The sequence below is a fragment of the Hyperolius riggenbachi genome, chromosome 3 (genome assembly GCF_040937935.1).
Source record: "Hyperolius riggenbachi isolate aHypRig1 chromosome 3, aHypRig1.pri, whole genome shotgun sequence".
NCBI classification, from domain to species: domain Eukaryota; kingdom Metazoa; phylum Chordata; class Amphibia; order Anura; family Hyperoliidae; genus Hyperolius; species Hyperolius riggenbachi.
In genome coordinates, this window is record NC_090648.1 from 96,710,880 (window position 1) to 96,730,850 (window position 19,971).

The 19,971-nt window shown below is 45.8% G+C and overlaps 1 protein-coding gene across 2 annotated transcripts in view; it reads right to left on the reverse strand.

Moving 5' to 3' along the window:
* LOC137562862 (RING finger protein 112-like) overlaps positions 1–19,971 on the reverse strand; it is an 80,282-nt gene that overhangs the window by 20,484 nt on the left and 39,827 nt on the right. For both annotated transcript variants that reach the window (XM_068274634.1, XM_068274633.1), the window contains 4 exons: positions 18,236–18,373; positions 16,800–16,904; positions 6,014–6,064; positions 2,729–2,797 (listed from right to left, as the gene is read on the reverse strand). In XM_068274634.1, the coding sequence (XP_068130735.1) occupies positions 2,729–2,797; positions 6,014–6,064; positions 16,800–16,904; positions 18,236–18,373 (363 nt within the window). The remainder of the gene's footprint in view (positions 1–2,728; positions 2,798–6,013; positions 6,065–16,799; positions 16,905–18,235; positions 18,374–19,971) is intronic.

A 19,971-nucleotide genomic window follows, 5' to 3' on the forward strand; every position in this document is an offset into this window, starting at 1 on the left:
ACTGGTTAAAAGGGGTGTAAGGAAAATTATTAATATTAGAAGACTATGGAGGATTTTTCTTTATATTTGTATGAAAAAAATACATTTTGACTATAGCAATCAATGTGCTTCTGTATTTAAACCTTTAAGTTGACTTAAAAACAAAGTGAAGCTGAGCAGATGCAATTTGAGTTCAACAGGGTCTTGTGTACAGCATTGTTCTACCCCCAGCCTTTCTATCCCTCCCCAAGTGCTGTGTACTGTAGTAATGCTTGAGGAGTCTGGGCATGGAGAGAAAAAGCTTTCTATTCTCTGAAAAATTACTCTAATGACTGCATCTGCTCAGCCACTGATAAGGAATCATACAAAGATTTGTAGACAGTGCCTGTTGAGTGCGCAGCAGCCTCTTCTGTACAATGCCCAGCCCACAAGCTCTCTACCCCTCCCCAAGTGCTGTGTACTGTAGTGATGCTGGAGCAGAGATAGCTCTGCTCCATCAGAGGAGGACAGAGTGAGTGTAATAAGCCTAGGCTGGGAGCACATTCGTCTGTTGGTTTTCTGTATGCGTTTTCTGCACACCATGTGTAACTATATGTGTGTAAGCATGCACGTTTTATCACATAAGCTAATTGAATTGATAGAGAAAACGTGTGCAGTGCTTCATCGCTGTCTGTTTTTGTCTGCATGAGGAAAACCCACTCAAGTGAACAATAGCCGATTGAATAACATGGTTTCTCAGTTTACCTGTGCAGAAAGAGAGGGGATGGGAGTTGGGGGGGAAGCACATTTAAAGTTTCGCAGGGGGGCCCAGTGAGTTCTAGTTACGCCCCTGCCTTCTCTGCCACAGTCTTCCCACCACTCAACTTACACATGCAAATTTTACTTAAAGAAACCCTCCCCTTATGTCCTTATTCCAGCGTTGTCTCCCCAGTGAAATTCAACCTGTAGGTCGAAGGTGGAGACTGATGACGTCATGGCAAACCCAGCATAGGATGGTTGGGTGGTAAGCTGACAGTTGTGGGGCAGGCCGGGCTGGAGAGACCGGTACTGGCACCATGTCAATGGCTGTCGACATCATGGCAATGGATAAGAGTTACCCCCCTTCTTATGGAGGAATAATTCGGGGTCGGATTACCATGCTTCTGGCCCCCAAAAGTGCTGGAAGGGCTGCATGTGCCCGCTACAGCAGACTTTCTATACTGGGGCACCAACTATATCTGGCTACAGGCTACCTATACTGGGCCACCACCTATACCTGGCTACCTATACTGGTGCTAGAACCACCTATACCTAGCTACCTACACTGGGGCACCACCTATCCCTGGCTACCTATACTGGGGCACCACCTATACTTGGCTACCTTTATTGAGGACACCACTTGCACCTGGCTTCCTATACTGGGGCACCACCTATACTTGGCTACTTATACTGGGGCGCCTATAGCTTGCTACCTATACTGGGGCACCACCTATACCTGGCTACCTATACTGGGGCACCACCTATACTTGGCTACTTATACTGGGGTACCTATAGCTTGCTACCTATACTGGGGCACCTGTACCTGGCTAACTTATACTGGTGCACCACTCATACCAGGCAACCTATACTGGGGGCAACTATACCAGGCTACCTATACCGGGGCACCACCTATAGTTGAATACCTATACTGGGGCACCTGTATCTTGCTGGCCTATACTGGGGCACCAGCTATACCAGGTATACCAGGCTACCTATACTAGGGCCATCTACACCAGGCTACCTATACTGGGGCACCACCTATAGCTGGCTACTTATACTGGGTGAACCTATACCTGGCTACCTATACTGAGGGCACTTATGCCTGGATACCTATACTAGGGGCACCTATACCTGGCTAGGGCAGGGGGATTAGCTGAGACAGAAGAGGACAAGAGGTAACACAGGGGGATAAATGAGGCACAGGGGGAACAGAGGCGGACAAAAGAGGCACAGGGAGAAAAGAGATGAGACGGGAGATGAGGTCACACAGAGGGACACAAAAGAGACACAAGCTGAGGTGAGAGAGGGGACAAAAGAAGCACAGGAAGAAAAGAAAAGGACAAAAGAGAATGGATAAAGGATAAGAACGGACCTATAAGTCCCTATCTCCATTTGTTAACCGGGGACTACCTGCATTTTGCTAGTATTTGACTCCACCCACAACATGCCATGGCCACACCCACTTTTGGTCGCATCACGCTTTGCATGCCGCTTTCTTCAGTATCGGAGTCATGCACATTTTTCATCGCAGCGCACTTCGGGCACGGACACGGGGGTGGGGCGGCTAGTGGGCGGGCACAGAAACCAGTAAATGGGCCCAGGTAGGGGGGGCCAGGCCTTATGATGTGTGAGGGGCCCCAAAATTTCTGATGGCAACCCTGCCCTCTTGTACGCAACCCCATTGTTTCTCCACCCCACACCTTTCTCTTTTCGGTAGGGTCAATACTAAATACACACCTACTTTTCTGTACATTTTTTTAGGCACATTGTGTGTGTGTTTGTGTTTTTCACGCACATATCTAATGAAAGTCAATGAAAATGTGTACGCGCTGTGTGAATTGAATCTGCACTATATATGTTTTTTTTCCATGCATACAAAAATGCAAATGACATTTTTAAACAAGCGTACAAATCTCCATTCATTTTTATTGTGTGTGCAGCGATCGCATTAATGCAAATTAACACACAAATTTTTTTTAACATTAAATGCTAGAAAACATTTAAGGCTTACCTTTAGTTCAAAGAATTGTTTATTCTCCACATTATTTTCTGTATTATTTTTCGCTGGATTACAATAAATCTGGGAGGGGGAGGAAAGAAATTTGTATGTATCTATTAGTCTATCTTTCCATCTGGATGCAAAAAATACAGTATGCACTCAGTCCTGTCATCTCCTCTGATTATTGAAAGGACACACAGGCCAGGTAATCCAGTAAGAGTACTGGGGGCGTATGTATTAGTACGCCACCGGTGAGCCGCCGGTCCTGTTATGTTGGCTGAGCGAGCGGGTAGGTTATGGGAGTTGAGTCGGGTGCTTTAGTAGTTTAAATAGCCTCCTTTCAATGACTACCTCCAGCCCTCAATGAGTTATGTACTGTCGAAATGTGTAGGCTGGAGCTTGGAGGCACGCGGGCGCTTTGAGTCTGGTGGCTTTTGCCTGGAACAAGGAAACCTGTCAGAGGTTTGCTGGTTGTTATCTGTAGTGAGGGCCGAGGCAGAGGCAAGAGAGGCTCCAGCCTCAGGACGCAGTGTAGGAGGGGGAGCACAACTCACTCAGCTATCATTCCCCTATTGTGTGTGAAGCAGAGAGAAATAAGAAAAGGGGATACATGGCAATGACTGCAATTTAGATAACTAGGGATAAAGGAGTTGGTGTGGGGGGTTGGAGGCCCTGGGGCGTCTCTTAGTCTAATAGCAATCAGTGTGTGGCAGCTGGACTGGGAGGGATGGAGGGGCGCACTTTGGAGGCTCAGCCTTGGGTCCTGGAGAACCTTGTCCCGGCTCTGTCTGTGGTGCAGCCACGTGTACTGATTCTGTTGTGCTTAAATCCACAATCCTGTAGAGATGCTTATACATCTAGTGGTGTATGGGCAGATCTGTGTATGGGCAGAGATCTTTGTTGGCTGCCCATACACCACAGGCCGAGGCCCAATCGCTTTCAGCATGAAATCTGTCAGTAATCAGCCTAGGATCCTGCTTGTCCAAGCCGCCAAGTGTAAAATTTCCCCAGGTCCCCCTCTCCCCACCTGCCACAAAACGTGCCTATGCATGTAACATTTCTCCTGTCCTGCTGCCGTGACACCAGGCTTCTTCCGCTGAGGGCAGATGAGGCTGGGAGTCGGGGCAGTCGGACAGGTGAAATTTACACTGCATGGGCACCAGGTATGGGGAACATTTTACACTTGGGGGCCCGTTGCATTCATTAGTCGTTGCGATATCAAACGGCATTACCATCGTGCACGCGATCAAGCATCTATGAGCAAAATCTTTCCAGCTGTGAGGATCCGCTCGGCTGCCTGCGCAGGCAGGCAGCCTTTTGACCACTGTTGAGGTCTGCATTCTGCAGGTCTCTGGAAGAGAGACCTTTTGTCAGTTTGGCAGCTTGCTGCTGAGGAATTTGCATACGTTTGTCATGCAGATTGCCTAGCCACATCCTTTGTAGGCTTGCTCTATATATACCATGTGATATTACAGACCTGGGCTGGTCATAAGGGTTAGTCCTGTGTAACACTCCTGAAGTGTCAGCCTTGCTCATTGTTTGAAGATTAGCTTAGAGTAATTCCTGGGACTGCACTAGGCAGGTTCCCTAGTGCAGTTAGGATTGCTTATCTGTTTTGTTTGTCTGTTGCGATTGTCCTGTCCCTGCGGTGGTCGACAGGAGATCATTCTGATCTTTGTTCTTGGAGTATAGCTGGAGCAGCGGTTGCTACCAGCTATCTCATCTGCCTGTCCAGCTTGGATTGCACTCGCCTTGCGCTAGTGCTGTGGATCCTTCTGTTCTGTCTTCCTGGATCGCACTAGCCTCTTGCGCTAGTGCTGTGGATCCTATCTCTCACTTATTCCTGTTTTCGTGTATCTGTCTTGTCTGCTACGAACGCTTGCTGGAGGCTCGGTGAGGTAACCGTTAAGCAAGCGCTCGCGTCCTCTGTTTCATGTTTGTCTGTCGGTGGTTAGTTAGGCATGCTTGTCTCTGTTGTGCTTATCACGCGGAGACCGCGCATAAACGCGTGCATTGTTGCGAATGAGTACGGTGTTCGCGTTTAGTTAGGGTTTGTTGTTTTCCTTGTCTCCTTATTGTATTATTTGCTGTGCCTTTGCTACTCTCGTGCTCTGCCTTGCTGTAGCCTTGTGTCACCTCTGGCAATCGCCTCTCTCGCGATTGCGTTCCTACTTCACATCTGCTGTTGTGTATGCACCGTCGCGGGTTGGCGACTAGTTTGGTGCACACACATACAATCTGTCCCTGTGCTCATTCTCTTCCGCAATCGCTTCTCTTGCGATTGCGTTCTCACTTGGTTTCTTCTGTTTTGTGTCCACCGTCGCAGGTTGGCGGCTAGATTGGTGGACATACATACATTTCTCATCTGTGCTTATTCGGTCTTGTGTCGCTGTTAGCAATCGTCATCTCTGGCGATTGCCTTCTCACTTTGTCTTCATGGTTGTGTGTTCATTGTCGCAGGGTGGCGACTAGTTTGGTGGACACACATACCCTCTGTCGCTTTGATCTCTCTCTTTCAGGGCTATCTTGCCCTGCGTTTCTTCCCTTCGTGCAATTCCTGTCTGGCGTGTGTGGCAGGGCAGAGGAGCTGTTCCTCTGCACTCCACAGCTCCACCTGCCGACAGGAATTTCCCTCTACAGGTGCATTGCACCTTTTGCTGGGTTCCCTCAAATTACACGCTTGTGGAGGATTTCTGCAGTGTCAGCGCACGTCTTGTGCGCTGATCACGGAGAGAATTCCACAATCGTTACAGGTGACTAGTTTGGTGGACACACATACCCTCTGTCGCTTTGATCTCTCTCTTTCAGGGCTATCTTGCCCTGCGTTTCTTCCCTTCGTGCAATTCCTGTCTGGCGTGTGTGGCAGGGCAGAGGAGCTGTTCCTCTGCACTCCACAGCTCCCTCTGCCGACAGGAATTTCCCTCTACGGGTGCATTGCACCTTTTGCTGGGTTCCCTCAAATTACACGCTTGTGGAGGATTTCTGCAGTGTCAGCGCACATCTTGTGCGCTGATCACGGAGAGAATTCCACAATCGTTACACCAGCATGTTTGATCGACACATTTGGCCAATTTCACCCTGAAATCAAAACTCAAATTGTTGATAGGGTATGCTTGTTATGACACCAATTTTTATCCGAATCGGTAGATTTATGGGCACCTTTTGAGTGTAAGCGAACTCATAATTTCCTGACTATTGATTGATCTGGAGCACAGTCTCTACCCTCTACTTTCTTTTTGTGCATATCTATTGATCTAAACATTTGAATCTGCATTTGGTATATTCATTCCCTCTTACCTCAAGATAATCTATATCTGTCTTTTTCATGCTGGAATTTAGATTGTATACCTAAAACATGAAAAACAAAATAGTCTGCATTATTATTTTTAATATTATTATTTATATAGCGCCAACATCTTCCACAGCACTTTACAGAGTACATAGTATTGTCACTAACTGTCCCCTTGTTGTGAAACAAGTTGAAACAACCCCAAAAAAGTTGCTTGCTATTGTTCACACAACTGATAAGACGCCAATCCAACAGTTTCACAACAAAAGTTGTTTGATAATTGTTCTGCATAAAAGACCGCTGTTGAGCGTGTGTATGGGGACTTTACAGAGGAGTTGGCCAGGACCAGATATCAGAAAGCTCTGATTGGATGGTTCTTATTTTATTACAGGAAAGCCGTAATTTGGCAGTGGAAACAACCTGACCCCCCTGCGTTACAGTACTGGAAAAAAATTAATAAATGACTCACTACATTTATATAAAGCCGCTTATATAGCTAGAGGCTGCGCCTCAAAATTTGAAAAAATATGGAAAATATGGATTAAGAACAAAGAAACTAATTGAGCTTTCTAAATACTTTATACGACCTTTACCTTTTGAATTTAACAGCCTTAAAACAAATTTTCCTATATGAAGGTATCTCATATTGTTACCCTGCTGATATTTGCCTAATGTATACAAGAGGTATTTCATAATTACATGTTCATTTATAAATACTGAGTTCTATATCTGAGCTGTGGGGGGGGGGGGGGAGCCCAAGGATTGTGCTAGACACGTTACAAATCAGTAAGGATTGTTTGTTCTTTAGGGCTGGTTCAGACGGATGTTTGTGCAGCGTCGCGTTTGGGGGCGTTGCGGCGGCTGCGCGGTCAGGCTTTCAGTAGCCTTCGCGTCGCGTTCTGATGCGGTCACGCTTTTTCTTCCCTTAGGGAGACATTAGCCGTCGCGGTTGGCCGTCCCCTGGAAGCGACATGTAGCTTCCAGGGGCAGCTCGAACGCTAGCGAAAATCGGGACCCGAACGCCGCGTTCGTGTAAACGCGTGTAAAAGCTCGGTGTAAACGCTCCCATTCACTTGAATGGGAGCGTTTAACACCAAGTCCCGAACGCTGGCAGTAAACGCTCTGCAAGCGTCCGTCTGAACCAGCCCTTAGTTGTCTGCCTCTCACCTGCGTCTCTGGTTTGGCAGGCTATGGCCTCGATTCATCATTGTCTTTGAGATAACTTTTTACAGTTCGTTAAATTACCGAATTCGAAGTTTATCGATTTCTAGTTGTATTCATCAAGGTTTTTACGTATTCGGTAATGTGTCGATAACAACGCGGTAACCATTCAGTAACGTGACGATATTTCCATTTTACAGCGGTAATTTAACACAAGGCCATAAGATTCCCATGGAATTGTGGGTAAAAAGGCAGTCCTTTGAACACCACCTAGCAACATTCCGAATAGGGCTTAACACCTGGACCAGGATTTTGGAAGTGGCTTGAGACAATCTCACAATTTCGCCAGCTACGGCTTGATAGGAGCCTTTTCTGAAAAAATGTAGTGCAGCTAGTAATTTAGTTAACCCTGGCACTGCCTGTGTTCCCTTACAAGATGATGTCCTGGTATAGCAAATAAATCCATTCTCTTGCAAATTGATGTTTCTAGACCTTATTCTTGCCCTTCTGCGCCTTTGAATCATTCTCAGCTGATACATAACCACTTTAAATGGCTCCATCTTCTCTGTCAGCAATGATCTGACAGGAATAACGACAGAGCAGTGAAGGAGATAACTAATCCTAAATGTAACGCTAAACCACGCCCACTTTCATTTTCATGAATTGCACTTCCCTTCGTTTTACCGCATCATTACCTAATGCTCGCTAACAGCTGTAGATAACTTTGATGAATCCTGAAATCAACTTATCGAGTTAGGTATTTTACTGAGCTGTCGGTAATTGATTAATAAGTCTTGATGAATCGAGGCCCATGTCTTTTAAAAAAAAAAAAAAATTCTGTTTGCTCTTTACTTTTTGAACACAATAAAAGGAATTTTTAAAAAATCACTAGCGTTTTGCGATCCCAAATGTGAATGGGTCCTCAGGCTCTTTTTTCTCTAGCCGCTGCATGCGGTGGCACTTCCTGCTTTGTGGGTACGCAGATAAATCCCAGAAGCCGGGCCATGCAAGCGATTCGGCATTATTTCCTATGGTAGAGTTTCCCCGCGTGATTTGCCTGTTGGGAAACTCATGGATTCAGCCCGGTTTCCGCACTTGTGGAAATGGTCCCTAAGAGATTCCAGCTTGCTAAATCCTATAAGCTAGTTATTGATTTTGCATAGAAATATAAATCCAAAGTTCTTTTAATCATTACTTTTGATGTTTGATTTAGCTAGAAATGACCTAGCAACAGAGTCTCCAGGACATGTCAAACTGATAAAGTATTTTTCTGCTGAAATAGTAGCTTTTTGCTAGCATTCACAATGACTTGCACTTTAGAGACACCCGCCTCGAGTACCATATATACTCGCATATAAGCCGACCCGCATATAAGCTGACCCCCCCACTTTTACCTAAAAACACTGTAACGATTGTGGAATTCACTCCGTGGTCAGGAATTGTACGAAGGGAAGAAACGCAGGGCAAGATAGCCCTTAAAGAGAGAGAGTAAAGCGACAGAGGGTATGTGTGTCCACCAATCTAGTCGCCACCCAGCGACGATGAACACACAACCATGAAGATCAGGTGAGAAGGCAATCGCAAGAGATGGCGATTGCTAACAGCGACACAAGACCGAATAAGCACAGAGGAGGAATGCATGTATGTCCACCAATCTAGTCGCCAACCTGCGACGGTGGACACACAACAAAGGAAACCAAGTGAGAACGCAATCGCAAGAGAAGCGATTGCGAATGAGAATGAGCACAGGGACAGAATGTATGTGTGTGCACCAATCTAGTCGCCAACCCGCGATGGTGCACACACAACAGCAGAAACGAAGTAGGAACGCAATCGCGAGAGAGGCGATTGCCAGAGGTGACACAAGGCTAAAGCAAGACAGGGCACGAGAGTGGCAAAGGCACAGCAAATCATACAATGAGAAGATAAGGAAAATAACAAACGCTAACTAAACGAGAACACCGCACTCATTCGCAACAGCGAACGCGTTTACCGTGCGATCTCCGCACGTTAAGCGCAACAGAGACAAGCACGCCTAACTAACCCCCGCCACCCAAACATGAAACAGAGAACGCGAGCGCTTGCTTAACGGTTACCTCACCGAGCCTACAGCGTTCGTATCAGACAAGACAGACAGACGGACGAGAAACAGGATAGGAAAGATCCACTGCTCTTTCCGCCAGAGCGAGTGCGATCCAGGTAAAGTAACAGAGCTAGCAGGATCCACTGCTCTTTCCGCCAGAGTGAGTGCGATCCAAGTTCAGGGACAGGATAGGAAAGATCCACTGCTCTTTCCGCCAGAGCGAGTGCGATCCCGGTTCAGGGACAGGATCACAGATCAGAAGGATCCACAGCCACTACCGCTAGGGGCTAGTGCGATCCAAGCAAGACAGGCAGATGAGATAGCCGGTGGCAACCGCTGCTCCAGCTATACTCCAAGAAAGCAGATCAGAAGGATCCACAGCCGCTACCGCTAGAGGCTGGTGCGATCCAAGTAAGACAGATAAAACAGAAGGGGCTACCAGTAGCAACCGCTGCACTGGTTAGCACCCACAGATACACAGGACGATTTCCTATTGACCACCGTTGGCGACAGGACAATCACAGCAGAGAGGCAACATAGACAAAACAGATAAGCAGGCTAACTGCACTAGAGGAGCTGCCTAGTGCAGTCCCTAGAATTACTCTAAGATACCTATAACAATCCAACAGGGAAGGCTGACACTCCAGGAGTGTATTTAACAAACCGTTATGACCAGCAAAGCCTTCTGGTCAGCAGAGACAGCTGGGCAATTTGCATGTATGCAAATACCTCAGCAAAGCAACTCTGAAAGTTGCAAGATGAAGCCAGGTCTCTTTTCCAGAGACCTGCATCTCTCAGACATAAGGAATGGTCAAACAGGTGTCTGCCTGTGCAGCCAGCTGAGAGGATCATTACAAAAACCCAGTAAAAAATGATTGACCCCCATATAAGCCGGGAGTAGGAAATGCTGGCCACCTTATTCCCCTAGTGTGTCCCAGTATAGCTAGTATAGTGCCCAGTATAGCTAGTTTAGTGCCCAGTATGGCTAGTATAGTGCCCAGTATGGGTAGGTAGTGCCCCAGTATAGCTAGTATAATGCCCAGTATAGCTAGTATAGTGCCCAGTATAGCTAGTAAAGTGCCCCAGTATAGCTAGTGTAGTGCCCAGTATAGGTAGGTAGTGCCCAGTATAGCTAGTATAGTGACTATAATCAGAGAAAAAGCATGTGTGCATCAACCAAGTGAACCTGACAAATCTGGCTTTGCAAATTTGGCCTATTGGCTAATCACGAGACATTGCTCATGCAAATAAGCATTTGCTTTCGCATGCCTAAATATGCAGGGTCAAAACCAAAAACCGCAAAACAATCGCCCTGCGGGAATTAGTTCATGCTATACAGCACTATCCAGGGGCGCCACGAGGAGGCTTCCCATTGCCCCCATACTACCGGGGGGCCGCGGGGGTCCCAGGCACTCTCACCGCCTGGAACCCACACAGCGGCACCCCGGAGGTGGAGGCCAGGGGGTACAGGCGATCTCCCCAGCGTGGCCAGCGCCGGGAAGAGCCGCCCACACACACCTCCCAGGATTAAAAACAGGCACTTACCTTAACGTCCATTGCGTTCTGCTATATGCGCATAACCTGGGCGCGACACATAAGGGGCGGACAGGCGTAAATAGCCTGCTCCAGGGCTCTCACCTCCTAAAACAAGCCACTCACTACCTGCCCTCAGAAGAAAGAAATGCAATGCTGACTATAATCAGAGAAAAAGCATGTGTGCATCAACCAAGTGAACCTGACAAATCTGGCTTTGCAAATTTGGCCTATTGGCTAATCACGAGACATTGCTCATGCAAATAAGCATTTGCTTTCGCATGCCTAAATATGCAGGGTCAAAACCAAAAACCGCAAAACAATCGCCCTGCGGGAATTAGTTCATGCTATACAGCACTATCCAGGGGCGCCACGAGGAGGCTTCCCATTGCCCCCATACTACCGGGGGGCCGCGGGGGTCCCAGGCACTCTCACCGCCTGGAACCCACACAGCGGCACCCCGGAGGTGGAGGCCAGGGGGTACAGGCGATCTCCCCAGCGTGGCCAGCGCCGGGAAGAGCCGCCCACACACACCTCCCAGGATTAAAAACAGGCACTTACCTCAACGTCCATTGCGTTCTGCTATATGCGCATAACCTGGGCGCGACACATAAGGGGCGGACAGGCGTAAATAGCCTGCTCCAGGGCTCTCACCTCCTAAAACAAGCCACTCACTACCTGCCCTCAGAAGAAAGAAATGCAATGCTGACTATAATCAGAGAAAAAGCATGTGTGCATCAACCAAGTGAACCTGACAAATCTGGCTTTGCAAATTTGGCCTATTGGCTAATCACGAGACATTGCTCATGCAAATAAGCATTTGCTTTCGCATGCCTAAATATGCAGGGTCAAAACCAAAAACCGCAAAACAATCGCCCTGCGGGAATTAGTTCATGCTATACAGCACTATCCAGGGGCGCCACGAGGAGGCTTCCCATTGCCCCCATACTACCGGGGGGCCGCGGGGGTCCAGGACCCCCGCGGCCCCCCGGTTGTATGGGGGCAATGGGATTGTTTTGCGGTTTTTGGTTTTGACCCTGCATATTTAGGCATGCGAAAGCAAATGCTTATTTGCATGAGCAATGTCTCGTGATTAGCCAATAGGCCAAATTTGCAAAGCCAGATTTGTCAGGTTCACTTGGTTGATGCACACATGCTTTTTCTCTGATTATAGTCAGCATTGCATTTCTTTCTTCTGAGGGCAGGTAGTGAGTGGCTTGTTTTAGGAGGTGAGAGCCCTGGAGCAGGCTATTTACGCCTGTCCGCCCCTTATGTGTCGCGCCCAGGTTATGCGCATATAGCAGAACGCAATGGACGTTGAGGTAAGTGCCTGTTTTTAATCCTGGGAGGTGTGTGCGGGCGGCTCTTCCCGGCGCTGGCCACGCTGGGGAGATCGCCTGCACCCCCTGGCCTCCACCTCCGGGGTGCCGCTGTGTGGGTTCCAGGCGGTGAGAGTGCCTGGGACCCCCGCGGCCCCCCGGTTGTATGGGGGCAATGGGAAGCCTCCTCGTGGCGCCCCTGGATAGTGCTGTATAGCATGAACTAATTCCCGCAGGGCGATTGTTTTGCGGTTTTTGGTTTTGACCCTGCATATTTAGGCATGCGAAAGCAAATGCTTATTTGCATGAGCAATGTCTCGTGATTAGCCAATAGGCCAAATTTGCAAAGCCAGATTTGTCAGGTTCACTTGGTTGATGCACACATGCTTTTTCTCTGATTATAGTCAGCATTGCATTTCTTTCTTCTGAGGGCAGGTAGTGAGTGGCTTGTTTTAGGAGGTGAGAGCCCTGGAGCAGGCTATTTACGCCTGTCCGCCCCTTATGTGTCGCGCCCAGGTTATGCGCATATAGCAGAACGCAATGGACGTTGAGGTAAGTGCCTGTTTTTAATCCTGGGAGGTGTGTGCGGGCGGCTCTTCCCGGCGCTGGCCACGCTGGGGAGATCGCCTGCACCCCCTGGCCTCCACCTCCGGGGTGCCGCTGTGTGGGTTCCAGGCGGTGAGAGTGCCTGGGACCCCCGCGGCCCCCCGGTTGTATGGGGGCAATGGGAAGCCTCCTCGTGGCGCCCCTGGATAGTGCTGTATAGCATGAACTAATTCCCGCAGGGCGATTGTTTTGCGGTTTTTGGTTTTGACCCTGCATATTTAGGCATGCGAAAGCAAATGCTTATTTGCATGAGCAATGTCTCGTGATTAGCCAATAGGCCAAATTTGCAAAGCCAGATTTGTCAGGTTCACTTGGTTGATGCACACATGCTTTTTCTCTGATTATAGTCAGCATAGCTAGTATAGTGCCCCAGTATAGCTAGTAAAGTGCCCAGTATAGCTAGTATAGTGCCCCAGTATAGCTAGTATAGTGCCCAGTATAGCTAGTATATTGCCCAGTATCGCTAATAAAGTGCCCCAGTATAGCTAGTATAGTGCCCAGCATAGCTAGTATAGTGCCCCAGTTTAGCTAGTATAGTGCCCAGTATAGCTAGTATAGTGCCCAGTATCGCTAGTAAAGTGCCCAGTATCGCTAGTAAAGTGCCCAGTATAGCTAGTATAGTGCCCCAGTATAGCTAGTATAGTGCCCAGTATAGCTAGTATAGTGCCCAGTATCGCTAATAAAGTGCCCCAGTATAGCTAGTATAGTGCCCAGCATAGCTAGTATAGTGCCCCAGTTTAGCTAGTATAGTGCCCAGTATAGCTAGTATAGTGCCCAGTATCGCTAGTAAAGTGCCCAGTATCGCTAGTAAAGTGCCCCAGTATAGCTAGTATAGTGCCCCAGTATCGCTAGGTAGTGCCCCCCGCCTCCCCTCTCCCCCGCGGCCGCCGCTGCTTTCACCTGAGCCGGCGCCGCTTCTTCTATTCCCCTCCTGTCCGGCTCCATAATTCACAGCAGCGCTCTTCACGGCGGCTGTAGCAGTAGAGAGCGCGACTTCCTGTAGCGGCAGTTACTATGGGGCGTACATCAAAAAAGAGCGTCGGGAAAAAAGGGCGCGTGGTGTAAACGATAAGCAGTATTATCGTTTATAAAAATATTGTGTAGAATTTCGTTTACAAATAGTGTTTTAACAATTTATAAATCATTAAATAATGTGTATGAAATCGGCAATTCTTAAAACGTTAATCTTCCCTGTTTCTAAACTGAAACTTATAATTACGTTTGTTAAAAAAACAGTAATATTTGTTTAAACATTATAATTATATATTGTTATGAATAATCTTGATTTATCGTTTATTATTATTATAATAAAATGTTAAAATATTGTTTATAACAATGATATTAATATGAGTACATTCATAATAACTGTTGGTTAGAATTATTAAAATTGTACTAAAACTATACCTAACCCTACTCTCACACAGAACCCTCCCTGTACCTATCCCTAACCCCCAGACCCCCTGGTGGTGCCTAAACCTAAGACCCCCCTGGTGGTGCCTAAACCTAAGACCCCCCTGGTGGTGCCTAAACCTAAGACCCCCCTGGTAGTGCTTAAACCTAAGACCCCCCTGGTGGTGCCTAAACTTAAGACCCCCCTGGTGGTGCCTAAAACTAACCACCCCAAAGCCCTCCCTGTACCTATCCCTAACCCCTAGACCCCCTGGTGGTGCCTAAACTTAAAGTGGACCCAAATTAAAAATACAAGATTTCAGAAATAAAATCTATTTTCTAAATTATAATAATAAATAGCAGCCTTTTTTCAGCTGCATGATGACACATATGAAATATTTTACATTTATTGGAGAAACCCCTCCCTTCCTTTCAAATTGCCAGGATTTTTCCGGCAAACTGGTGGAGTAGATGGTGTTTGGCAATGGAGGAATTGCTAATGGCTGCCCCCAGTATAACCCTAGTTATGAAAAGAGAAGGGTGAAAAGCATGCACTGAAATGATCATAGGTTTGAAGGAGTATTTATTTATCTTTGTATGTGTCAGAGTGGTGCAACTAAATATTTTCAATTTAAAAAAATGTTTGATTTGGGTCCGCTTTAAGGCCCCCCTGGTGGTGCCTAAACCTAAGACCTCCCTGGTAGTGCCTAAACCTAAGACCCCCCTGGTGGTGCCTAAACCTAAGACCCCCTATGGATAATAATGTTTTACAAACATTAATAAATAAAAAATGTTATAAAAAAAAATTTAAATCTTTTTTTGGGTGGATAATAATGTTTTAGAAATGTTTTACAAATAGTGATTGTAAAAAATATATTGGAATTTACGTTAGGTACTGATCGCTTTATTTTGTGAATAATAATGTTTTAATTAGTACGGGTTAAAATGTTAAATAATGTTTTAATTAAATAGGATAAATAGGTTTCGTCACAGGCTCATTTTGTAAAGTTAAATCATCACAAGCACAGTTATAAAACATTAAAAATCTCCGGGCGCCGTTTGTAAAACGTTAATAATCTCCGGCGCCCTTTTTTCCCTGTTCGGCACCCATTAAACGATATTTATAATGGGAGTGAATGGGGCGCCTTTTTTGTCCACTTGTCTCATGCGCCCAAATCTCCAGCTTCCTACTATGGGAACCGCTCTCTCTCTACTGCAGCCACCGTGAAGAGCACTGCTGTGAATTACGGAGCCGGACAGGAGGGGAATAGAAGAAGCGTCGCCGGGTAAGGTAAATGCAGCGGTAGCGGCGGCCGCGGCAGGGCGGTCCTGGCGGGGGGGGGCGCGGACCACCACCACCACATGACTCGCATACAAGCCGACCCTCCAACTTTTGACCCACTTTTTGGGGGTCAAAAATTCGGCTTGATACGAGTGTTTGGTTTTCCAATCTCTCTGACTGCCCCCCAGGCCCTTTTATATATGGCTAATGATGAAGTTCCTGGAAGTTTCCGACCCTTATATAGATATATGTTATTGGCTGCCCAATGGTCAATAGCCCTCCAGTGGAAATCCACTGATTTGGAGTTAGCTCTGGTTATTCAGCGTCTTGACTTGATGATGTTAATTGATCAAGTCTATTATTATAGTGTTGAGAATATAGCAAGATTTGATCTTATTTGGGATGCATGGAAATCCTATAGGCAATTTTAGTTCCCCTTGGACAGTTGTGTGATGGGTTTCTAATTGTTTTGTATACCTCTATGACATTCGGGACTCTTGTGCTTAGACAGGATGTTATTTTTCCTTTTCCCCTTTTTTTTTTCTTTTTTTTTTTTTCTTTGATTTTATTTTGGGGTTAGTTCTAGGTTAGGGTTTTCCTTTCAGTCAAGAAGAGCAATGTACTATGGAACTTATTAGATTGGACTGATCCCTAGGATCTCAGTAGGAGGCACTTTTGTGCCCCATTTCCTAGGTTGAACGGTATGGACATCGGAATTTTGCTCTTCAACATATATACGTGTAGGATGTTTATCCACGTTTGTTTTTATCTTTCTTCTGTATATGTTTTGCTATTTTAGCTTCTCCAGCTTGTTGTTATATTTGCCTTATTATATAATAAAGCTCTTTATATATAAAAAAAAAAAAAAAAAAAAAAAAAAAAAAAAAATTCGGCTTGTATGCGAGTATATACGGTACCTGTATTGTGTTGTCAGTCACCCCTGTTATTATTGTCTGTAATCGTATGTATTGTACAGTGCTACATAATATGTTGGCACTATACTGTATAAATCCAATCAATAACAATAAAAACAAGAGCTGGCCAATAATCTTCTAATGGAGAAACCCATTTTAGCATAATTGTCATAAGAGTGATTCTCTGTATTTTTAATTATGTGTACTCTTTGTCAATTTCTGGGGACAGGAAGTGCTCTGGGATAAAAAAAATAAGAGCAAGTATTTTCAATGGGGACACAGACAATATGAAAACCTGATAGAGATTATAATGCCATAAACAAAACATTTTAACTGGGAAACAATTGTAAACAATAATATATTAGTGAACATAAAATGCCTTATAGCTAATACAGAAATCCTTACAATGTCTTTATTTATGCTATGAGGGGAGAAGGGCAAGCATTTTAGTGTGTGTATCAGACAACCTCCCCATGTTCCTTTCCTGCTCTGCTATTGGTTACTTACAAGGTGGGAACTGATCAGCATGGTTAATACAGACAGCTTTGCACTGACTCCTGGGTAACTTGGTGGATTTGTGGTGCCTTTTGTGTCCAGGAGATATACTGCCATCTGGAGGGAACAAGATTTAGTACCTGTTAGCTGCATTAGAAAGAGTTTTGCTGAGAATTCTGGTTGGAAAAGTCTATGCAACAATGGGAATTGGAATTCAAAGATCTTTTTACCAGGGTTTCTTTTTAGTTCAGTGTTGAATCTGTATGCAGGGAAATGGGAGCCCCGGCAAAACATGTCTAGCCACTTCCCGACTACAGGTTATTTTTCCTTAAAACCAGAGCAGTTTTTACATTTCACGCTCCTCTCATTCATTCAGCAATAACTTTATCACTACTTATCACACCTCCAGCGCCCTGCGCATTCACAATATGAGATTTTTTTCGTACCGCGATTGCACAGGAAGGACACGCCAGGGTGGCGCAGGTGCAGTGGTCTTCAACTGGCTAAATCGCTGAAAATGAAAACACTAGCTGGACTAACAAGCCTAATAACAAGAGTGTGCTGAAAAGCTAAAGCGTAATTACCATATTTTTCTGACTATAAACTGCACTTCTTCTCTCCCAAAAGTGGGGAGAAAAATTCACTTCACCTTATAGTCCAAATACAGGGAGTCTTACTAATGCCTACCGATACAAACTGCCGACCCGGACTCCCTGCATTGCCCCCTGCAAACAGAGCCACATGGGAACAAACGGAAGACACAGAGACAGACAGAGCCACATGGGAACAAACGGAAGACACACAGAGACAAACAGGGGCACGGGCAAAAACAGAGGACACAGCAGCATTAACGGAGGATACGGGCAGAAATGGAAGACACAGGCACACTAAGGGACACGAAAGAGGACATAGGAGGACACAGAAGGTCACAAAAAGGCACAGAGGCGGACACATGGATGACACAGGAGTAAACAAAGGAGCACAGAGGCGGACATGGTGCAAAAAATATGGTATTCATTTTTGTTGGGAGCTGAATGAGTTTTTACATCACACTGATATGGCTGCTGTCACTTGTGAACATTTTTAAGTTAAAATCGAATTCCTTAGATAGAAAATAACAGTGTAATGCTGGCAATACACGGGTCGATCCGGCGGCTAATCGGCCGCCGGATCGACTCCCGCCGCGTCCCCGCTCGTCCGCGCGTGCGCGCAGTTCGATTACCGCTCGTCCCTGCCGGTGCTTCCTTATCAGCACTCGATTCCCTGCCATTGTCCGCCGGCGGGGATCGAGCGGGCGGGGGTCGAACGGCTTGATTGGTCCAGCTGAATATTATCAGCTGGCCGGATCAGCTGGTCGATACACGGTACAGAAACGTACCGTGTATCCCCAGCATAAGTCTCCAGAAAAGTTCTAATAGGATACATGATGTAAGTTGTGTATCACTTGCCTTCTTTCCATCGTTATTCAGAATGAAGGGCCTACTCCAAATCCAGATTCCTTGTGTAGCTTTATCAGGGTTGTATCCCCATGGAAAACCGTTTAGTGGGTCTTTCTCTTTCCCCAAATTCCATCCACTTTTCATTTCCTGTTAACATAAGTAAAACATTTTCAGTGCTATTCATGTGCCACGGGAATCGTTATCATTTTTCTAATCTTTCACATAATTAAACTGAAATCCCACTTTTGTTGAAAAATAAGTAATCTCTAAAGATCACCATTACAAATTGCTAAAATTAGTGTGCCACAATGAAATAAACAATTGTACCTATCTTCCTTCTACTAAAAATGACTTTTTAAGATATTCCACAGTTTTATTTTATGTTTAAATCTACTTTTTAAGTTTTAACTGCTTTATTGTTTTTCTCGATGATGCATTCATTGAAGTATGCCAGAGCTAAAATCAATTAACTATTGAACCTTTTTATCTCTTTCCTGCTCTCAGACTCTCAGAAGCAATTTTCTGCTAGGAAAGTGTTTTAGAGTTGGAATTTCTTATCAGTGAGGGTCACACTGTAGTCACTTCCTGTCAGGACTGAGTCAGCCACTTACATACCTGATATTTAACTCTTTCAAGCAAAGAAAGAAAAAAAGGAACATAGCATAGTTATTTGTGTGCTCGGCACTGTACATACCCATGTCTATCGTATCATGTCACCTTGGGTATCCTTTAATTCAAACTGAATACCTTAATTCAGGGCACTGCCTCAGGCAAACTTGTGAGGATGCGCACCCCCCCCCCCACACACACACACACACAATCTGGAGTGATCGCACAGCACCCGACACCCGACTTAGTGTGCTATTGTGTTGAGCATGGCATGTGAGAACATTAAATAAAGCAAAGTAAATTCAGCTTCATTTAATGTTCTTACATTCCATGCTCAACACAATAGCACACTGGCTGGCTGCCTTTGACAAACAAACTGCTCACCGTCATCCAATCCATTCCTCCCCAGTCAGGACAGTAGTGCCACCTCCTCTCTTCTGCTGTGCAAGTCAAATGAAACACTGCTGCTCTCCTGCCTTCCCCCTCCTCACTCACTGTCAGACTCTTCACACAGCACAACTAGCTGCTTTTCCCCAATGATGACCTCTTCACCTTACTCACCTCTCGCTCCTCCTCCTCCTCCTACTCTGACTACATGCTGTTAGTGTAAACACAGATCAAAAATGCCACCCCTGTAACCTCTGCACCTGATGCAAATGTTTCGCCTTGCTTCATGAGAGAACCAGCCCTGGGTGTATGGGCAGCCAACAGATCTCTCTCTAATCAGATTTGATTAGAGAAAGATTTGTCTTTTGGTTGAATCTGCTCATCATCACTAGATGTATGGGCTACCTATAGTCTTTGCATAAGGGCCCGTTTCCACTTGTGCGGTGGGAATTTGTTGCAGAAAGCGCAAAAACGAATTCACATGCGTATGCGAATTCGTACGCGTTTTAATGTGAATTTACGTACGTTTTTAAGTTTTTTGTAAGTATGCGAATTTAACCATGTCAGTGCCTGTGTGCTTTTACTTTGATTTTAGTAAAAAAACCTACGCGAATTTGCATGGAAAATTTGCATAGCGAAAACGCATGTTAATTTCCTATTAATCACATTGTATGCGAATCGCACACCGCAAGGCATTGTGCGTATTCTGATGGCTCTGCTGTGCAGATTTTTCCTGCACAGCAAACCGC